Source organism: Enhydra lutris, unplaced genomic scaffold (genome assembly GCF_002288905.1).
Source record: "Enhydra lutris kenyoni isolate GAN:26980312 unplaced genomic scaffold, ASM228890v2 scaffoldscaffold2, whole genome shotgun sequence".
Lineage (NCBI taxonomy): Eukaryota > Metazoa > Chordata > Mammalia > Carnivora > Mustelidae > Enhydra > Enhydra lutris.
In genome coordinates this window covers 84,678,336-84,699,581 of record NW_019154086.1, presented here as the reverse complement: position 1 = coordinate 84,699,581, position 21,246 = coordinate 84,678,336, and the positions used below count along the sequence as shown (strand labels likewise).

Below are 21,246 nucleotides of genomic sequence, written 5' to 3'. Positions count from 1 at the left end.
CATTTAGCAGGGCTCAGGGACCTGCGTGAGTTCCCATAACCCGCCTTCTAATCACCGGAACAAGCATCAAACAGCTACCAGTGAGCCTGTGATCACACGTGGGCCTGGCCACGCCGGCCACACCGGGGGCACCGCAGACACTGGCATCCCTTTGATCTAACGTGGCTCTCCATAATCATCCCCGGTCCCGATGGCATTCACTTGGTGGTTTTTGCCTTTATTTTCAGGGTTTGTCATCTTTGGGCTGGAATTCGGCTCTTTTTGAGCTTCTTTTAGCTCGGTGGGTTTTCAGCTTTCCTCCATCCTGTGTTTTCCGAATTTCCTTTCAGAGGTGCTAGTCTCTGTAGGATAAGGGGTTCGCATGCACCCCTCACCCCCAAGTCTCTGATCCCCTCTCCGCAACCTAAGCATTTTCTCCCGAACTCCTTGCACCCATCCCACAGTCCCGCGTCAAACTCATCTTTGAGGGATCATAAGGCAACTGAGTAACATAAGAGGGGATGCCACCCCTTCACCACCCTCCTCTCCCCGGGATTCCTCAGGGGGCCATACATCTTGGCTAAAACGAGCCCCCTAGATGCTAGAGATTTCTGTACAACACCCCCCCTTTTTTTTTCTTGTGCCTTTTTAACGACCTAGGAAGCACCCACACACAACCTTTCCGCTCCAAAAGGTGGTTATATTTTGTTTCCTTTCCTTTTCTCCCTCCCGCTCAGCTTCTCATTTTGCTAAAAGGTGAAGAGTGAGTGTTTGTGTGATTTTAACGGGTAATGAGGCTGCGCCCTGGGTCCTGGAGGATGATCTTCTTCCAGAAAGCGCGTGCATCTCGGGCAGACGAAGGGATGAATAATTAGGAAGGGCTTCCATGAAATCACTCACCGAGAAAATTACCTGCCCATTAAACGGGACGCCGCGAGGAGCAGGAGACTAGAGCCCACCTATCCCCTCCCAGGGCTGGAAGAAGGGTGGGGGGCGGGGGCGGGATCAGGAGGCGCCGAGAGGGGGAAGGAGTTGACCGGTGGCTCGGGCTCCAAATTTGTTAATTTCCGTCCCCCAAGGAGTCTCGGCTCCCCTCCCCTCCGCCCCCCCGACTGCCCAGCGGGCTGGCGTCCCCTGCACGTGCGGGCGGCGGACTCCGGAGGTGGAAAGCTCAGCGCACCCCCTCCTCACCCCCGCCCCCCTCCCCGGGGCAGACTCCGAGCAGCTTTCGTTCCTCCCCACCCCTCCCGCCTCCTCGCCTTCCCTCCTCTAAGTCCTTCCACTCTCGGCAGCTGCAGGAGGAGGCGGACGCTCTGCTGCGTGGCCGCGGGAGCAGCGGCGGCGGCGGCGGTGGCTGCGGCGGAGGGACCGGCGGCTGCGACCCCGGCCGGCGGCCGGACCGCGCCAGGCGGCTACACCGCGCGCTCCCTTCCGCGCCCGCTCCCCGGCTCACGGCTCGGCTCGCCTGGTTCGCCAGCCGCCCGCAGCCGCCGGCACCTCCGTGAGGCGGCACGGCGGGGGTGGCCGCTGCCTCAGCCCTGCCCCTCGTTCCCTCCCTCCCCTGCAGCCCCACCTCGTAGGAGTTCGGATTCTCCACCCGGGTCGTCCTGACTGCTCTTTGCCTCTCTTTCGGAAACCGGAGTGGTGGTGGCGGGAGGCAACGAGGCTGCAACAGAGAGGCCCGCCAAGTCGGCCCGCCTGCAAAGTGTTGCTTTGACACATCCTTATTATGGAAGTTAAGTGAAAAAAAAAAAAATAATAATAATAAAATAACTCTGGACGTGGAGCTGCTACCGAGGAGGAGACGGGGGAAAGAACACCCGTAGGCAGGCCAATGGTTTTTCGGCAGCGCGCTGGCAAGTTTGTGGAACACTTTCTAGGAATTAGGTCTTTTTCCTCCCCCTTCATCTTCTTGACTTCTGAAGAAAGAACTTGGCTTTGGATGGCAATGGAGCCTGAGGAGAGAGGGTTAGACACACTTGAATAATCCCTCCGGCTGGGCTGAATTTGTGGGAATTTAGGAAGCCAGAGGGTGGAAATACAGCAGCTTTTGGAGTGCCCTCTGTTAATTTGGATGAATCTAAACGTGCCCCATTCAAGACCTCTCCACTAACCCCTTCTCATCTTGGCGATTTGCTCTTCCTGACTTTAATTAGCATCTAGGAAAGTCTAAACTTTGGACCTACCTCTTTTTTTGATACTTATTTTTGTACTTTTGCTCTCTGGGATTGGTTTCTTAAACAGTCTGGATCCTTTTTAATATGTCAAAATGAGTCGGCTGATGTTTACACAACTACTGCTCTGTGGATTTTTATACGTTCGGGTTGACGGTAAGTTGAAAATACTTTTCTCCTTTCCCCCCACCCCCAAAACCATTTCTTTCTGAGTGCCTTGTGGGCTATAAATAAAATGACATTATGTCTGTTAGTCCCTTTTGAACAGGCACGGGGGCTTCTGGGGGGCAGAGGTTTTAAGTCTTTGTTTCCAAACTGCTGCAGGTGGAACGTGTTAGTAGTCACCTATTGTTGTTATTGTTGTAATTTACTTAATTAATTGAGGAGTTGGATCATAAATAATAGGCTCTCGGTCTTGCTGGAATAAGGAATATTTAAGCAAATCTCTCAGATACGCTTGTGCCTACTCCCTTTTGGTGTTTGTTCCTGTATCTGAACTTTGGCTTAGAAATTCAAGTGAAGAAAAATAGTAATAGACACTTCAGTGAAGGTTCAGTGGGTTAGGAATTCGAGGCAGGATGTCTCAGGGATCAATGGGTGTCACTTGTGTGTGGCTGAGTGCTCTTCTAGTGTGAAATCAGAATCAAGGATTCAGATCCTAGGGAGAAAACTGTCAAAAGTAAGACTGGGCGAGGCTCCAGGAAGGGGGAAACATAAGCTTTGGGCCGGCTGTGGGCACAGAACACTCAGCTCAGTCCCCAGTGGTGAACACAATGGGGATCTGAAACGGGCGCCCTAGGTGTCTCCCTCTAGGTTGAGTCAGTCTGTCAAGCAGATAGCATTCTACCTCCGATTCTCCTGTCTTTTGTTCAGCTATGGTTTCCTGGGATATTTTCACAGGATGTCAGTTTCTGGTGCGAGGATTGCAAAATCTTTTTTTTTTTTTTTTTTTTTAAACGTAGCTCTTTTGAATGATGTGCGGAAATAATCATTAACATGCTTTTTGTTGTTGTTGTTTATAAGAAGAAAGTCGAAAGAACATTTGGTATTAACCTTCTAGAGACCTTAATTTTTAAATCAATGGAAAGACTATGTATAAAGAGAAGAGTAGAGCATGTTGTTATTGTTTTTGTTTTTCCTGAGAATGTGGATTGTCGGACTTTAGATCTGTAACTATTGTACTTGTAAAGAATCCGTGTGTCGGTCCAAATATTTGAGCCACCATAGTAGCTTGTTGCTACATAAACTTTCCTTCAGCGGTTGCATTGTGGACGAATTCATTTTTTTGGGACACTGCCTATTTTTGCCCGCCTGTAGGAGCTAACTTTGTTCCTAGCAGCTGCTGCTGAACAGAACCCAGTCCATCGGAAGATACAAACAGGAAGACTTTCTATAAACATGAAGCAGTACAGATGAGTTTACCTACTGTCACGTGGCTGTTTTCAATCAGGGACTACAGGAGTACCTTTTCCCCCAGCAATAGGAGGCAAAGCATTCATGTGGGCACACTGCTTTTTCTTTTTCCCTTCTAAGTAGTAGATGTTTAGGAATTAATCACTGTGACTCACACTGTGACAATATCCATAGTCATACCTAATCAGTCACCATACATTTTCTTCCACAATACATTTACCTTACAGTACATTTACGTTGCCCCAACCAAAAGGCTTACATATTTCTCCTAAGTGTGTTTGATTATCATGATAAGAAGACTTTGATAGAACTTTTTTGGATACTATAGCCTCATAAGCCATGAATTTACATATTTTCATACCGGGAATGCATGTATAAATTATATATTATATTACAGAATTATCACCAAGTTGTTTTTTCTTTCCTTTTCTTTTCTTTTTTTCTTTCTTTTCCTTTTTTTTTTGAATTAGTGTGTAGCTAAGAGGAATACAATTAAATTGCTCAGTGGAAGTGACAGAGGGAATCGGAAAAGCTTGGTGTTACAGAATGTAATTAATGTACCAGGGTGTTTGGAGATATATGAAACAAATGCAATTAACCAGCTTGCTGGAACAGCAGTAGAAAGACATCATCTTTCCTTCCCTCTCTCTCTCCCTCCCAGCCTGACTCCCTCCCTCCTTTTCCTCTCTCCCTTCTTCCTTCTCGCCTGCCCTATCTCACCCCTCCTGCCCCAGAGACACACCTAGGACCTTTGTTTTGATTTAGCATTATAGGATAAGGGGGAAGTTTGTGTCTGAATCAAAATTGTGCTGCGAAATTCATGGCAATGTAGTGAGAATGCCCAATAAAAGGGAATGGTAAATTTGTGTGTGCGTGAAACTAGTTTTTGTATTAGCATCTACTACTTCTAAAGCAATGGAAGCTGTGGACTCTTACTGAATGAGTGCATAAAGCATACATTTGACATTGGACTGCCTTTGGTTTACTCCAGAATGATGACAGCCTCTCCATGGGGATTGTTGAAAATTTGGGATGTAGACAACACTGCCCTCTAGGCTATTTCAACACTGGGACGGAGCGTTCACATATGTAATGAGGGGGTTGGTTTGTAGGATCTCTAAGCTCTTTCTCTTCCAGGATTCTATGATTTCTATTTACTTATTATCCTTCTTAGAAGTGTGTGCTTATTCTCCCCATGAATTTCAAATTTAGAGATGCTTGTACCATTTCAAAGATATACTGACTATCCTTGTGCTAGACAGAGAAATTAATTTTATTCAGTGACAAATGATACATAGATTTGCATTGAAATTTGCTTGGTGGGTTATTTATATGTGCATTTTTATAGTATATGAAAAATGTTGGAGTTTTGCCTCCTCCTAGGAGATATGTGCTAATATTATTTATGATTTTTTCAGTATCTTATGTCTGTAGGAATCCGTAGAGAATAAACATTAAGTTACTTGGGAACTACAGACAAACTTTTCTATTTGGGATATAAATAAAGATTTTCTCATTTAATACAGATTCATGAAGCACAGGCATATTTTTCTTTATTGTTCCATGGGAGAATACATGTTGAGTTTAGTTTTTGTTCTCCAGATTTTCTTTATTTTCAGATGATACTATGTTTTTACAGTCATTTACAGGGAACTAAAAATAAATTACTACAATACTTTTTAATTACATCAACTTCCTGTGCATTGTGTCAATTTAGTAATTTTGCAGTAATTGTGAAAAGATGTTTTTAAAATGAGAATACTGTTCTTATCTTTAATTTTTAACTATTCTTAAATGAAAATGGCCCACATGATATTTGGGGAGATAACAATAATGTGTGTGCATAATGTAGATGTATAATCTCATACAGGTTTATACATTTTGCTAAAGTGTTTCTTTTAGTAATGGGCTCATTATCATAGCCATATGTAGTCCATTTCAGAACTTAAATTGCGTATAAGTAACCTGAAATTTGTTCTTGCAACTATGTAGTAATATCACTTCCAGTTGGCTTTGTTTGAATAACCTTTGATTCTAGGCAACATGAGGACCGATAAACCAAAAGGATTCCTTAGAACATAAAAAAGAATATCTTAAAGGAAGAAAAAAGGTCAAGATTATAGAAAATAATAATAATAACAGTTCTGATTATCTCATCCCAGAGCAGTTATATAAAATAGCATCTTTGTCAATCAAAATATTGCTATGATGCACAGTGCATATACTGGGATATGTATGTAGTAATGAAGGGAACTTAGCTATGTGAGAGGTGTGTGTCTAGTGATAGCTGCTTCAGGAGTTCCCACAGTCTGTACAAGACACATTGACTTCTGATGTACAATCTGGTTTTTTGAGTTTTGGGAAAAAAAAATTTCCCTTTTACTTATTTCTCCTCCTCTTCCTCTTCCCCTTTTTCCTCCTCTTCCTCTTTCTCCTTCATTTCTTTCTTCTCCTCCCCCCTTTTTGGGGGGGGGGACCATGGTGGAAAGAATTAGAAACACAGTTGAAGAGTGGAGAAGATATGTTTCTTGAACAACAATTTAGAAAATATGCCTTTAAAGGAGAAACGTTAATAATGTTCTGCCCTTGGATATATCCAAATATATCTGTAAAGTTATAATACTATACAACTTTATGCAAACTTATTTAGCATAGATCCTGTCTTTTACCAGTTAGGCAAACGGAAGTCTACTGATCTGAGTTCAAACAGACAATGGAAATTTACAGAGTGCCACTTTGTAGATTTATTTCTAAAGAAAAATACTGTTAGCTTCTTACAGTGTTTCTAGGTATAGACCTATAGACCTATCAATCTAAATTAATACATTAATATTGATATTGATTTTCTTTTTAAAAAATTATTGAATAAAGCATGAATGAATGTTTATGTAAAGTCTTTTAAGGGGGAATTCCCATCAATTCTTTCAATGTTTTAAGTGTATGTTATACCATCACAGAGCTCTAATATAGTATCTGATGTTTAGTATACTCACCCCAAATACCTATTTCTTTTTTTTTTTTTTAAGATTTATTTATTTGTTTATTTGACAGATAGAGTTCACATATTTGACAGACAGAGATCACAAGTAGGCAGAGAGGCAGGCAGAGAGAGAGGAGGAAGCAGGCTCCCCGCTGAGCAGAGAGCCCGTTGTGGGGCTCGATCCCAGGACCCAGGAGCCCCCCCAAATACCTCTTTCTAATTCAAAACTGTTTTGGGATAACCTATGCCTCAATTCTTAGTGTTTTCTTCTCCATTTGCATCTAATCCTTAAGAATTCTTACCTAATCATATGGGTTTTAAATCCATCCTAATGCTAATGATTCTCACCTTGCTGTAAATCGTTGTGTGGAGGGATATAGCTTCCATGAGACTGCACCTTGGCTCTAATATAGACTGTTGTATCTCCAGTGCCTGGAACAGTATTTTGCACATCTAGCTGACTACTGGACATTTTTGCCTGATCTAATAAGAATATATCAAACTTGGATGGTAATTGGACATACTGTGATGATCATTTTGCAATCTATACAGATTATCACATCACTATGTTGCATATCTAAAGCTAATATAATATGTCAATTATATGTCATTTAAAAAAAAAAAAAAGGAAAAATACCAAACCTAAGCTGAGGATAGAATCTTCTTCTCTTTCTAGTCATTTCCAGCTCAGTAAATGAATCATTATTTTACAGAGCTTTTCATGACCCAGAAGTAGAAATCATTCTTGACTTATTCTCATAGTCCATATCCAACTTGTGAGTAAACACTTTGAAATATATCTTGATACCAATGATCTTATGTGCATATTTGTGATTTCCCCCCAACATTTTATTTTAAACATTTTCAAACATACAGCAAAGCTGAAAGCACTGTGCAGTGAACGCTCAGGTATCCTCTCCTAGTTTCTAGCATTATTTTACTGTACCTGATTATCTTATAGATATCCATTTATCCATTCTTCTAAGCATCCAATGTATTGTTTTTTTATGGAGTTTTTATTTTAATTCCAGTGAGTTAACACATGTTATATTAGTTTCAGGTGTAGAATATAATGATTCAGCACTTCCATACATCCCCTGTGCTCATGCTGTCCTAATCCCCATCCCTTATTTAATCCATCTCCCATCCCATCCATTACATTGTTTGACGCATTTTCAAATAATAAGATACCAAACATTTCTTACTATTTTACCACTATCATCCTGGTGAAAAACTGGACTATTACAATAGCCTGAGAAATGATTATCTAGCTTCCACTTCTGCTCCTCCAATACCTGCATAAATCCCCATCCCGCTTAGTTTTCCACAGTAGCCAGAGGGACCTTTTAAATCATAGAAGTAAGATAATGGCAGCTTCCTGCCCAGAATCGTGTAAAGGCATCCACTCAGAACTATTCACAGTGGTTTACAAGATTATTCAGGCCCCTTTCTGCCTCTTTGACCTCATCTGCTCACACCCCACACCTAAATTTAAAACTTTCCTTTTTGATGTTCTGTTTCTGACTTAGGGCTTTTACATTTGTTCTTTCTGCTAACTGAAACGTGCTTCCTCAGATTTTTCCATGGGCAAGTCTTTCAATTGATTTAACAAGTCCCTATCTAATAACATCTCTTCAGAAATATGGGCATCCCTAACTAAAATTACTTCCCTTGAAACAGGATTGGGCTGCCTCCTTTACCTGTCTCAGTGTTTTCTCTTAGCACTTTTCACCTCCCGGAAGTGTGTGTGTGTGTGTGGGTGTGTGTGTGTGTGTAAACAGCAATGAAGGGGCTGGCACCTTACTCTGCTTGTAAGCTAAGAAATTAAGAGTGCCACAACTTCATGAATGTTGGGAGGAGAAATGAGATATCTGGATCAGAGATGATGGGCTTCATTAGTCATGTCAGAGCAAGGAGCATGAAGTTATGTTAATTTCAATCTACCTTGCCCCTGAAGTGATTTGGAGGCAATGTAGTGTGGCCGAGGGAGATGACACACACATAGTGGGTTAGTCACATGGCCAAGGAAGCCAGATCTCGGGAACCTGAATGTTTTATAACAGGCAATAAGGAAACTGCCTAACCTTTGCCCCAGAGGAAGACATTGCCTTGACTATATTGGATAATAAGCAAATCTGCCTTCTGCTTTCAAGAGAGCTCACCACCAATTTTAGAAGACTATTTGGTATGTAAATATACTTGAAAAGATCATTTGGAGTAAAGGGGATTAGTGGCTCTGTTAGCAAGATGTGCAGAAACATGAAAGACCCATGGAAAAATTTCTCCCAACAATAGGCAGGTAGAAATGTTTGTTTATTGTCTGACTCTTCCACTGGGCTCCTAGGGCAGAGACTTAGTTTTGTTTGTCATACTTAAGAATGTTCCTGTGGTGCCTAGAGCACTGGATGACACATAGTAGATATTCAAATATTTGTTGAGTAAATTAAAATGTGCTCATGGGGTGTTTTTGAGATGTTTATATTCATGCCCTTCTCAACACATGAGACATTTACCATCTGAACAAGGTTTATTTATTTATTTTGAGGTCTGTGTGTGGGCACCTGTGTTTGTGAGCCTAGTGAGAGACAGAGAGGATTCTCAAACACGTGTATTTTGACATAAGTGACATCGTGAATTTTGGTGATTTAATGTTCTGCTTTTCACATGGCAGAAGATAGAGAATTGACCATTTGCTCTGTTAGATTTTTTTTCCGTCAAACCAAGAATATTTTCTGTCATGGTGGTTTTCATGACCATTCTCCCCCCACCCCACACTCACACTGCTGTGTTTTTAACACATTATTGAACGGTATGTATATAAATGGAGAACTCCTTTAAATGGTTCTGTTGCGCCTTATTAGGGGCATACATGTTCCCTCCCCACTAAGGAGTGTTGACTTATATAATGACTTATATAATGGTTTAGAAGTTGAGACTTCTGTGTACATTTAGGGCAGCTTTCCATGTGTGCGTTAGCAACAGAAAAGTGAATTTTTAGATATACAATTAAGTGGATTACTTCTATTATTAGTCTCCAAATATATGTCTCAATAATAGCTGAAAAAGAAGAGGAAGATTAAAAGTAATACCTCAGTAGTGGACAGTGGCCCACCCTATCTGTTGTTGCAATCATCATATCCAAGGCCCCGTTTATCGCCATTGACCTTAAACTGAGTATAGTCAGGAATTAGACATGTTTGACTGTCTTTATAGACCCACTTTTGGTTTTAAGAATAAAATTCAAAGGGGTCTTAACTGGAAAATTCATTTTTTTTTTTTAAACTGAGATAAGGGCCAACACAGACATCTCTCAGTTTTACTAATTAAATTTCTTTTCTCCAACAAGTTTATTGAGATGCAGGTCATATACCATACACTTCACCTACATACAGTATGCAAGTCAGTGGTTTTTCGCATATTCACAGAATTGTGCAAACCATCAGTACAATCTAATTTTAGAACTTTTTTGTTCTCTAACAAAAGAAACCCTATATCCTACTCCTCATCTACCACCCCTCTGCCAGTGCTGGGAGGCTACTAGTCTGCTTTCTGTCTCTGTACATATGTCTATTTTGGACATTTCATATGATAGAATCATGTACTATCTGTCTTTTGTGACTAGCTTCTTTTCCGTAGCCTAATGTTTTCAAGGCTCACCCACGTCGCGGGACGTATCCATACTTCATTACTTTTCTTGCAGAGTACTATTTCATATCATTTATCCTTTGAATTAATCAATTCATGGACATTTGAGTTGTTTCCAGTTTTTGTCTATTATAAATAATACTGCTGTGAGCATTTGTGTACTAATCTTTATGCGCACCTATATTTTCATTTCTTTTGATGTTTACGTGGAGTGGAGTTGGTAGGTCATATGGTGACTTCATGTATAACCTTTTGAGGAAATGCAAGACTGTTTTCCAAAACAACTGTGCCATTTTACTTTCCTACTGGCAATGTATGAGATGAATGTATTTTAATTCACTTTGAAAAGAAAACATTGGGTGGCCTTTATGAGTTGGATATGGTGTTTTATAGTGAAACAATTTTATATTGTAATAATATACCTTAAATTTCCATCGGTGCTGATTTCTAATCCCACCAGTGATTGTCTTCTAAGACTTCTCCAATCACCCTGTAAAGTCTTACAAATGAAATTAACCCAAATTGAACTTTTCACTTTTAGTAGAGACTTCAATAATACTCAATATAAATCCTGGAAATGATAGTACCTCAGAGCTAGAAATTTTTGCAGCTATGCAATACAGCTCTGCCATTGGTTGGACACGTGGAGATCTGAAGCTCAGTGATTTTATGTGCCTTGTCACAGATTCCTTTGCTACGAAATGGTAGAGCTGTAGCTAGGGTCGAGAGATGTTTATCTCTATTCCATGCTTCTCTGGACAGACTCTTTCCAACTTCTCAGCCCTGGAACTCTTTTAGAAGAGTTCCACACTCTTGTTCCTGAAATGACTAGCTATTTTCTGAACATGTCAACAGGAGTAATAGCCTGAGATGTGTTGAGGTTATTTATTTGACTTAGCACATGCTTACTGAGCATCGCTTATAAACAAGGCAACCGGCTATAGGCCCTGTGAGGAGCATAATGACCTGTGAAATGGTTCCCACCTTCACCAAGATCACCCTTTAGAAGAGAAGATAACACCTGTTTGAATCACTAAAGCAAAAGTAGTGTCTGATAAATGGTTGAAGATATACACAACATAGTGTGAGAACTCAGAGAAGTAATAGATGATTTCCAGCTGGTGCAATCTGAGGGAAGTCAGGATCAAACAAGTCACTTATAGGAAGAGTGGGACTTTAGTAGGCAGAAAGATTGGAAATTGCATTAAAGCAAAAGGAATAATAGGAGGAGTGGCACAGCGATGACAAAGGTGTGCTAAGGCAAAGGCAAGAAATCTAGTGGAATTGTAACATAGTTTGTCCATAAGGCACAGAGTGTAAGAGTATTGAGTCAGTCAACAAACACTACTGAATGAGTCTGAATAAATATTTTAAACTTTTTATGCCTTTTTATCTGTAAAATCAGCATGTTGATAATATGTATGTCATGACAGTTGGTGTGAGGAATAAATGTGTATATATATATAAGAAAACACACACATATATCTGTGTAGAGAAATTATATGTGAAGCGTTCTGAAGAGTGCCTGGTACTTAATAAGCACCATTTAGGTGTTACTAATTATTTTTATTGTATCATTATTCCCTTTCCAGTATCATCTACAAGTAATTTTAAGAGGACTTTGGCTATCAAACTAAGTATGAACTTCGAGATGCATTTCATAATTTTCAGATAATCTTTCAAGCATGGGTCTTCAGGTGACTGATTAAGAACTTCTGTTGCCTCTTAAGGGCAATCATCTGTGGCCACACCTATGCAACTGTGACAAACGTGCTATGACAGGTGCGTTTCCATTGCATCATACGCTGATTACAGAACAAATGGGATTCCCAAGAGAGTGGCATTATGAATGAAAGGAATAAACAAGAGAGGCCTACTATAAATAGCAATTTAACAAATAGAGCATGTTCATAATAACCTGCATTTTGGTTCATGTTGACTGATTTTCATATTATCCAAAATATGTTTACTTGGTGCTTTTGGTGCAGAGTACCATGAAGATCAATATTATATAAGACAAACTTACTTTGTTCTAAGTAAACATTCCTAGTACAGAAAATATTGTTTTAAAAATCAACATTCAATCGGCTCTCATATTTTTTTCTCCAGTCCACTTCTCTTTCTTTCAGTTAGTATACACGTTGATTCTAATAATTTTGACAATTATCCATTAATGAGGTTTCCATATTGAGTGGTTGTATATATCGGAAGGGATAATCTGAGTAAAACAGTATCATTACTATTGTGGAAGACCACACACTTCGGGTGGCCAGAAGCTCTAGACTGCAGCTTTTGCTTTCCTGCTAATTAATTGTATGACTTTAGATCCTTACTTTACTGTGTAATCTCCAGAATCCACTTAGCCTTAAATTCTGTTATTGTAAGTAATTTAGTTTAATGTTTTATCATTTATGATTATGTTTGAGTACAATTGGAGGAGAAAATTTAGCCTGAAAAAAAATTATCCCAAACCATACACATCCATCTTTTTAAAAATAATCCTTTATTGTCCAATCCACATAGGGTATAACCCTGTATTTTGGTGTGGGCTTCATGATGTGAGTATGGATGTAAGGCTAAATTCCCTAGTCTTAACGATTTATATCCACTTTTATCCATTAACGACCAGTAGAACCCATGGTTTCTTTATTAATGAATTGAATTAAAAAATAATAATATTGAGAAAACAATAGTCTTAAGCCAATGTACTTACTTTATGGCCACTGTAACTAGAACCATATGCAACCCAGCGGTTTCAGCTCAGGAGATAGGGTTAATAGCCACTTTTTAATTTCCATTGTAAGGATTGACGTGGGATCTTTTGTCCTAGTTTTTGGTTCCAAGTCTTTTTGGAAATGAACTGGAGAACATGGAATATAACTCAGCTATGCCATTACATGCCTTTTCAAATTTAAACAAGGCACCCCCATTTGAAACCATTTTTTGTTTAGAAAATTTGTCTAAAACCTATGTAAGTTACAAACAATTAAAATGTTCATAGCTTATCATAAATAATGAATCTTGGAACACCATATCAAAAACTAATGATGTAGGGCATGGCGACAAACATACCATAATAAAATTAAATTAAAAAATTAAAAATGTTCATAGGTATGATCAAAAAAGGAAATTTTGGTTTTCAAAAAAAGATTAAATGAAGAAGTTTTCTTTATAAGAAAAGGTTATAGGGGCACCTGGGTGGCTTAGTCATTAAGTGGCTGCCTTCAGCTCAGGTCATGATCCCAGGGTCCTGGGATCAAGTACCACCTAGGGCTCCTGCTCAGCGGGAAGTCAAATAAACTTATAAAAAATCTTTAAAAAAGTTATTAATTTTATAAATCAAGGTTATGGGCACACTTTAAAGTTTTATAATATTTATTTCCAAATACTAGCAAATGCTAAAATACAGTTAAATTAAGTCATTTAGGCATATCTGATAATTATAGAATATAGTTTTCAGGGTAACACTAAATTAAGGGAAATTCAGTATGAACCTGGCAACAGACATTCTAAGATGTGTTTGTATCTTTAATGTGAACTCTAATGTTATTGTCAAATAATAGTGTAGTTATTGATGGAGTACATTGTTGATCTTTTAAATTAGGGAAGGCTTTTCACCTTCCCCTCCTTAAATATGCAACAGCTTGTCTATTCTAAAGTGCCTTCAAGGGGCGCCTGGGTGGCTCAGTGGTTAAAGCCTCTGCCTTCGGCTCAGGTCATAATCTCAGGGTCCTGGGATCGAGTCCCGCATTGGGCTCTCTGCTCATGCCTCCTCCTGTCTCTCTCTGCCTGCCTCTCTGCCTACTTGTGATCTGTCAAATAAATAAATAAATAAAAAATCTTTAAAAAAAAAAAAAAAGTACCTTCAAATGTCAACAACTACAGAAAGAAGCCTTCACCCAAATTCCAATCACATGAACCACTCCCCACCTGGTTCATTGATTGGAAGAGAAACTGAGTAAGAAGGATGTAAACTTTGAAAAGGAAAATGCCAGGCAATTGAGCAATTCCCCGGCTCTTTTATCTTCATGCAGGATGGACTGTAAAGAGTTAGAACATGAATCTGATGGTCCCAGAACTACTTTTTTCGCTGCTCAAGAGTTAAGAGATATTCTCTTATTCTCAAGAGTTAAGAGCTAACAGTGAAAGAGTATTTCCAGGGTACCTGAGCCCTCTACTCTCAAATCTTCAGCCATCATTCAGTTGATTTTTCAACTTCCTTTTCTCCTCACAAATACGGTTTAATAATTTCCCCAGAAAAGAAGTGCTAACAGATTTAACTGGGGAGTTCCTCGCTCACCGTCATGAAAACATGTAGGTGATTTTGTAGCTAAGTATGGTTTTAAGTGTTTCAATCTGCCTCCGTGATTTGAAAGCCTGGATAATGTCAACTTCTCATACAAAATGAAAGAGAAAAGGAATGAGAAGAATATGTACAAAATGTGGGTACAGGGTTTGGGCAAAGATCCCTCCTCTCGCCCTGCCCCATACACACATGGTTGTAAGATATGAATAAACTTGAGTTGTTTGATGCCTGCTCTCTACTCACAATCCCACAGGCAACTTTTATTTTAAGAAGAACATATTCCAGGCTATAAATTATTATTGTTCTTTTCAGTTAAACTGTAACACCTGTGATGTTCCTCAGTTGGATGTTATGAAACTCCCTCCAGATTCTTGAGGCTCCCAGTAAATGTGTCTCATTGTGTTGAGCTTTGATTCCAAGTTGGTTCAACTTTTCTTTTCAGAAAGTGGTTTTTACCTTCCTAAGCAGCCGCTAAAGATGGCCTGCGCCATCAGACAACCAGGCACTTGTTTTTATAGTCTGTCTTAGGATTCAGTTTAAGTGCTCTGAACATGGGGTCCTACAGGAGTTTATACATAATCTTTGTATTAGAACTAGGCCAGGAGGTGCAAGGATGTATCTGGGAAGGGCAATCTCTGTGAAGGATAAGAGGCTGGGGTAGTGGTGTGTGCGGGGGGGGGCAGGGGAGAATGTTGAAAAAGTGAAAAACTGAACATTTGAATGAAATGAATTGGACCAGCATTTGAAACTCTACTATCTAGCGAGTGGACAAGCTGATATTTAGTTCTATGGATTGTTAACATTCACATAAAACAGAATTATTTAGCATTTACTGAATCCTTTTTGATAATCAATTTGGGATCAAATGCAAAAGAACATGTGTCTGGCTTTGTATGACCCCAAATTCTTCCGTTTTCCCTTTGAGCAGATGACATGCCTTCTTTGCTGACTGACATTGGTTGCTAGGAGAAGTGCACTGGGCTGGTCTCCTCTTATCCAGCAGTAAAACTAAAGAGTGTATTGAGTAAGAGAAAGAGAGGCAGAACACAGCACAGGCCATGAATCATGACTTGTCTCCAATATGTCCACTTTGCTCCCATTTTTTGTCTCCTTAAAAACTTTTGTTTTTACCAACGATGCTTTCTTTCAGCCACTATCTATAATCCTTTTGGAGCCTGAGGGGATGAGGGTTTGCTAAAGTGAGAGACTGTGCTGCTAAGAGTCCACTCAGAGCCATGATAAAAGCCTTGAGAGTTATTCATGGGGCCACATTAGTGAGAATGCCCTACTCGGTGAATAGCATCAGTCAGCCGCCTTTGAAATCGGGTGATTAATACCTTCTGTTTTTAATGGGGGGGAAAAGGCAGACAAGAAAGGTCTTCATACTACTTTGGCTCCTTTGCAAATTAGATCTTATACATTGTCAAAGCTTTAGACAAAGAAGTTGCTAAATTTTCACTACCTGAAAGTCTTTTTTTTTTTTTTAATAGTGTTTCATGAACTGTTAAGATACAATTGAAATGGTGAGAATATCCTCAGTGAACACTTATAAAAAAAAAAACAACCCATTTGGCCATTCTTTTATTTTGATGATGTTTGTGATGACCATCAAGCTAAAAGGTGATATTAGACCTTATATCCAAAATGTTGTTTGAACTGATCCCTTTCACAGCATCCAAATCACATTTTTGTTTGTTTGATAAAGCAACTAATTACAATACTCTTGAGATTTTAGAGACGCATCTAATGAGAAAGTTTGTTAAGGGTGGCAGGTGTTAGTTTCCCATGAGCACTTGGATATAAGGAGCGGTGTGATTACAAAGACATTGTTATGTGTGTCTGTCTATTGATAACTACAGGAGAGTTTAATGTAAGGGACTAGAGAGGTTACCATTATGATCTCTCTTCTCTATATCTTTCCATTACATTGGATACATGGCATAATTCAGATAAAATTATTTGAGGTTTAGGAACCGTGTCAGTCATCTGAGCTGCATTGTTAGAAAAACTTCCAGGTTTGAGGGCTCCTGTATGGCAGCTAGAAAATGCAAGTTGATGCTTTCTCATGCTGTTTTTAGCATGATTCTCATGTCATCTAGACTGGTAATATTTGGATGGTAAAGCAGACCAGCCCTTAGTGTGCTTTTACGATTATTCTCATTCTGCTGTTCACTTTACATTTTAAATCTATTTTTTTGATGTAGCAGCCTAGTCTGGTCCTTGTACTCATGTTCATGGAAAAGCCTTTATTGTGGTCTGAATATGAGAACAAACAACGTTTAGAAAAAGCTCTGTGCGATGCTTCCCCCAACCTGTTTTTCACTCCGTGGAAGTGAAATAGCTTGTTAAGAGGTGGTAATACCCAAGGGCAATCAGAGATGAAAATGTAACGATTTGGTGGGTGATGTCTAGAGATCAGCTTCAAGTGAGGTCTGATTGAACATCTTTATTAGTGATATCAAGGAGAGAACAAAATGATAAAAAGAAATTATATATCTAATATTAGAAAGCTACCAGAACCGAAACCCTCCCTAACACACCCCTTGACCCCTGAGCATAGAAATGATTTGCGGAACTTCTTAGCAGAGAAAGAACTAATGCTTTATTTGGTATATAAATGCAAATGAATTCTTCAGGGAAATAATCGGGAATCCAGATATCTAAGTAGAGGGAGAAGCCAGCAAACCAATAAAACTGAAAGGGCCTGGGGCATAAATACGGGAGTGGATGCAAGGAGCGAATGAGATTCGGATTAGAAGTGTTGTATCCTAGTTTAAAGGTCAGAAGATTCTAGTGCCCATTTAGGCTGGAGTGTTGCCTCACTGACGAGGGAGAGCCTCTCTCAATGAATGTGGCTCAAGTGCCATTGAAATACTTCTGTCATTTTGCACTTCATTGCTAGACCAGGAGAGTGTGAGAGAGAGATTTTGGTAGAATAGAACAGATTCTTTTGGAAAATCCCTGTCCACTTAGAACTAGAGAAGGATGTACTTACTGTCTCTGAATATCCTTGCCAAAGATCATGAGAAAAAAATATTAAGATGGATCCCATTAAGGCTTTTTTAAATATTGAAAGAAAAGATTGGCAAAAATGTAACCATGTTTAAAAGAGTTCACCCACTACTTTTCATGACTGAGTCACAGAAATTTGGAAGCAATGAGTTAAGCTTAGGTGAAAAATACTCAGATTTTAAAATTATTCTTGAACTAAGTTATAGGAGATGATTAATGCAAACACGCATTGTATTTCAAAAGAAAGGTGGTAGGGGTGCCTGGGTGGCTCAGTGGGTTAAAGCCTCCGCCTTCAGCTCAGGTCATGATCCCAGGGTCCTGGGATGGAGTCCCGCATTGGACTCTCAGCTCAGCAGGGAGCCTGCTTCCCCCTCTCTGTCTCTGCCTTCCTCTCTGTCTACTTGTGATCTCTGTCTGTCAAATAAATAAACAAAATCTTTCATTAAAAAAAAAAGAAAGGTGGTAAACAATATGAATCCACTTTGTAAATAGACAAGAATTTTAACCAGATGCATGGGTTGAACAGGATCCAGAACGTAGTTCTTTTATTGTTTTCAACAATAGTGAGGTCTTCTTAGGCATGCACCCTTTGGGGCTCTCCAGTTTAAGAGAAATGTGAAAAATTTTATAGTCTCTGGTCTGTAGAGAGCTGCAAAATGGTAGCTGGATTGGAAAATAATACCTAAGGTGGGCTGCACGGGTTCAACGTCTTCCTTGTGTTTTTTTTCTGGTCTCGTTATTTTTAATAAATTAATGGTAGTGAGCACAGCAATATTCTGAAATTGGATTTTAAAATCACCTTTCTCGGTTTAAAACATTTCCAAATGTTTGGTAGGCATCACATGGCAGTTAGTACCCAACGTTTGTTGATTATTTTATATCCTTCATGATAAGCCCAAGAGAACAGAAGGAATGTGGAACTGACTGCCAATGCCCATCCATGCCTTCCTGTTCTTGTAGTCTCCTGGCGCCTCGGCTAGTCAGGGAAGGAGCATGATACTGTGGATTGGGTACCTTAAAGCTATTAGGGCCCGTCACTATTTCTAGCTTTGCTAATCCTAAAGCCTCCTCTGTCCCAACTACTCAACTTTGCCTTTGTAGGGGAGAAGTGGCCATAGACAATATGTAAATGAACGAGCAGGGCTGTGTTCTAATAACACTCTATTTATGGACACAGAAATTTTAATTTTAAATTTTTTTTACATCACAAAATATTTTCTTTTTTTCTCACACTACTGTTTTATTTTCACTGTTTCTTTATGATCTGAAAGTGAAAAAAAATTTCTTGTATATGCATCACAGCAAAACAGAGAGTGAGCCCAATTTGGCTTGGGGTTATAGCTTGTTGAATATAAAATACCCATTTTTCATTAGAGGGGTAGACGAAAGAGTGGGTTGGGCCATAAGGCAGATGGAACCAGAAGATGGATATTCCCCTCCCCACCCCATATCATTTCTCCAAATCTACCACTTGTCATCCATCCTCTCAGCTTACATCTGGAATGCACTTACTAGGTGCGGTTGATGGAGCTCTTTAGGTCCAAGACGACTTCAGGCAGGTCGGTGCCCTCCAGTACTACTGTAGTTGAGGTATTTGTACAGTCTAAAACCTAAAAAGCGGTCCACAGCCCTGTGAGAAGCTTCACCAAACTTGGGCAGTCAAGGAGTGTTGTGATTGCCATTTGGACAAGTACTTGGGAAGGGTGGAAAGGGTATTTAAGACACGAGCTTAGTAGGTGTGGTGTTTCTCTTTTTAACTTTTAATTTTAATTTCAATTAGTAATGTACAGAGTTATAGGAGACACAGGATTCAACAGTTCTGTACACTACTCAGAGCTCATGATGGTAAGTGTGCTCTTTAATCCCCATCGCCTATTTTACCCATCCCCCCCCCACTCGCCTCCCCTGATGGTAACCATCAGCTCCTTCTCTATAATTGAGCCTGTTTCTTAGTTTCCCTCTTTCTCGCTTTTTTCCCCTTTCCTTGTTTGTTTCATTTCTTAAATTCCACATATGAGTGAAATCATATAGTATTTGTCTTTCTTTGACTGACTTATTTTGCTTAATTATGGTCTGCAGCTCCATCCATGTCCTTGTAAACGGCAAGAGTTCATTCCTTTCCATGGCTGAGTAATAGTCATGGATGTATATATACACACACATAAAATGTGTACATAATATATATACATAAATACACATGCATACTTATGTGCATTTATCTTACGTTTTCTTTATTGATTCACCAGTCAGTGGAACTTGGGCTGCTTCCATATCCTAGCTATTGTAAATAATGCTGCTATCCACATAGGGGTGCATATATCCTTTCGAATTAGAATTTATATAGTCTTTGGGTAAATGGCCAGTAGTGCCGATTGCTAGATCACAGGTAGTTCTATTTTTAACTTTTTGAGGAACCTCTATACTGTTTTCCAGAGTGGCTGCACCAGTATGTATTCCTATCAACAGGGAGAGAGGGTTCCCCTTTCTCTCCATCCTATTTCATACCTGTTGCTTCTTAGGTTGTTGATTTTAGCCATTCTGGCAGGTATGAGGTCATATCTCACTGTAGTTTTGATTTGCACTTCCCTGATGATCAGTGATGAACATCTTTTCATGTGTCTGTTGGATCTGGATGTCCTCTTTGGAGGAATGTCTGTACATGTCTTCTGCCCATTTTTTCCTCGGATTATTTGGTTTTGGGGTGTTGAATTTTACAAGTTCTTTATATATTTGGGATACTAACCCTTTAACAGATATGTCATTTGCAAAGTCTTCTCCCATTCTGTAGGTTGCCTTTTTTTTATTTTTAAGGTTTTATTTACCTATTTGACAGAAAATGAGAGAGAGAGCACAAGTAGGGGGAGCAACAGGCAGAAGGAGAGAGGGAAGCAGGCTCCCTGCTCCATCCCAGTACCCTGGGACCATGACCTGAGCTGAAGACAGACGCTTAAGGTTAACTGACTGAGCCACCCTGGCACCCCTGTAGGTTGCCTTTTAGCACTGTTGCTTGTTCCCTTCGCTGTGCAGAAACTTTTTATTTTGATGAAGTCCCGAGAGTTTCTTTTTTGCTTTTGTTTCCCTTGCCCCAGGAGACATATCTAGAAAGAAGTTGCTATGGCCAATGTCAAAGAAGTTACTGTCTATGTTCTTTTCTAGGATTTTTATTGGTTTCAAGACCCAGATTTAGGTCTTTATTCATTTAAAATTTATTTGTGTGTATGGTGTCAGAAAGTGGTCTGGTTTCTTTATTTTGCATGTTGCTGTCCAGTTTTCCTAACACCGTTTGTTTAGGAGACATTCTTTTTCTTATTGGATATTCTTTCCAAAGATTAATTGACCATAGAGTTGTCGGACTATTTCTGGGTTTTCTATTCTTTTCTGTTGATCTATGTGTCTGTTTTTGTGCCAGTGGCATATTGTTTTGATCACTACAGCTTTGTAATATAATTTGAAGTCTGGAATTGTGATGCCTCCAGCTTTGCTTTAATTTTTCAAGATTGTTTTGGCTATTCAGGGTCTTTTGTGGTTCCATACACGTTTTAGAATTGTTTCCTCTAGTTCTGTGAAAATGCTCTTAGTTTTTGGTCAAATTACCTTAAACGTGTAGATTGCTTTTGGTAGGATAAACATTTTAACAATACGTGTTCTTCCAATCCATGAGCATGGGGTTATCTTTCTGTTTCTTTGTATCATCTTCAATTTCTTTTTTCAGCATTTTATAGTTTTTGGAGTACAGG

At 39.6% G+C, this 21,246-nt stretch overlaps 1 protein-coding gene across 1 annotated transcript in view; it reads left to right on the top strand.

Moving 5' to 3' along the window:
* Window positions 1–1,756: 1,756 nt before the first annotated feature.
* The window catches only part of LOC111148368 (roundabout guidance receptor 2), a 583,098-nt gene continuing 563,608 nt past the window's right edge, over window positions 1,757–21,246 (top strand). The window contains exon 1 of the mRNA XM_022504872.1: window positions 1,757–2,309. Coding sequence (XP_022360580.1) covers window positions 2,249–2,309 — 61 coding nt within the window. The 5' untranslated portion in view covers window positions 1,757–2,248. The remainder of the gene's footprint in view (window positions 2,310–21,246) is intronic.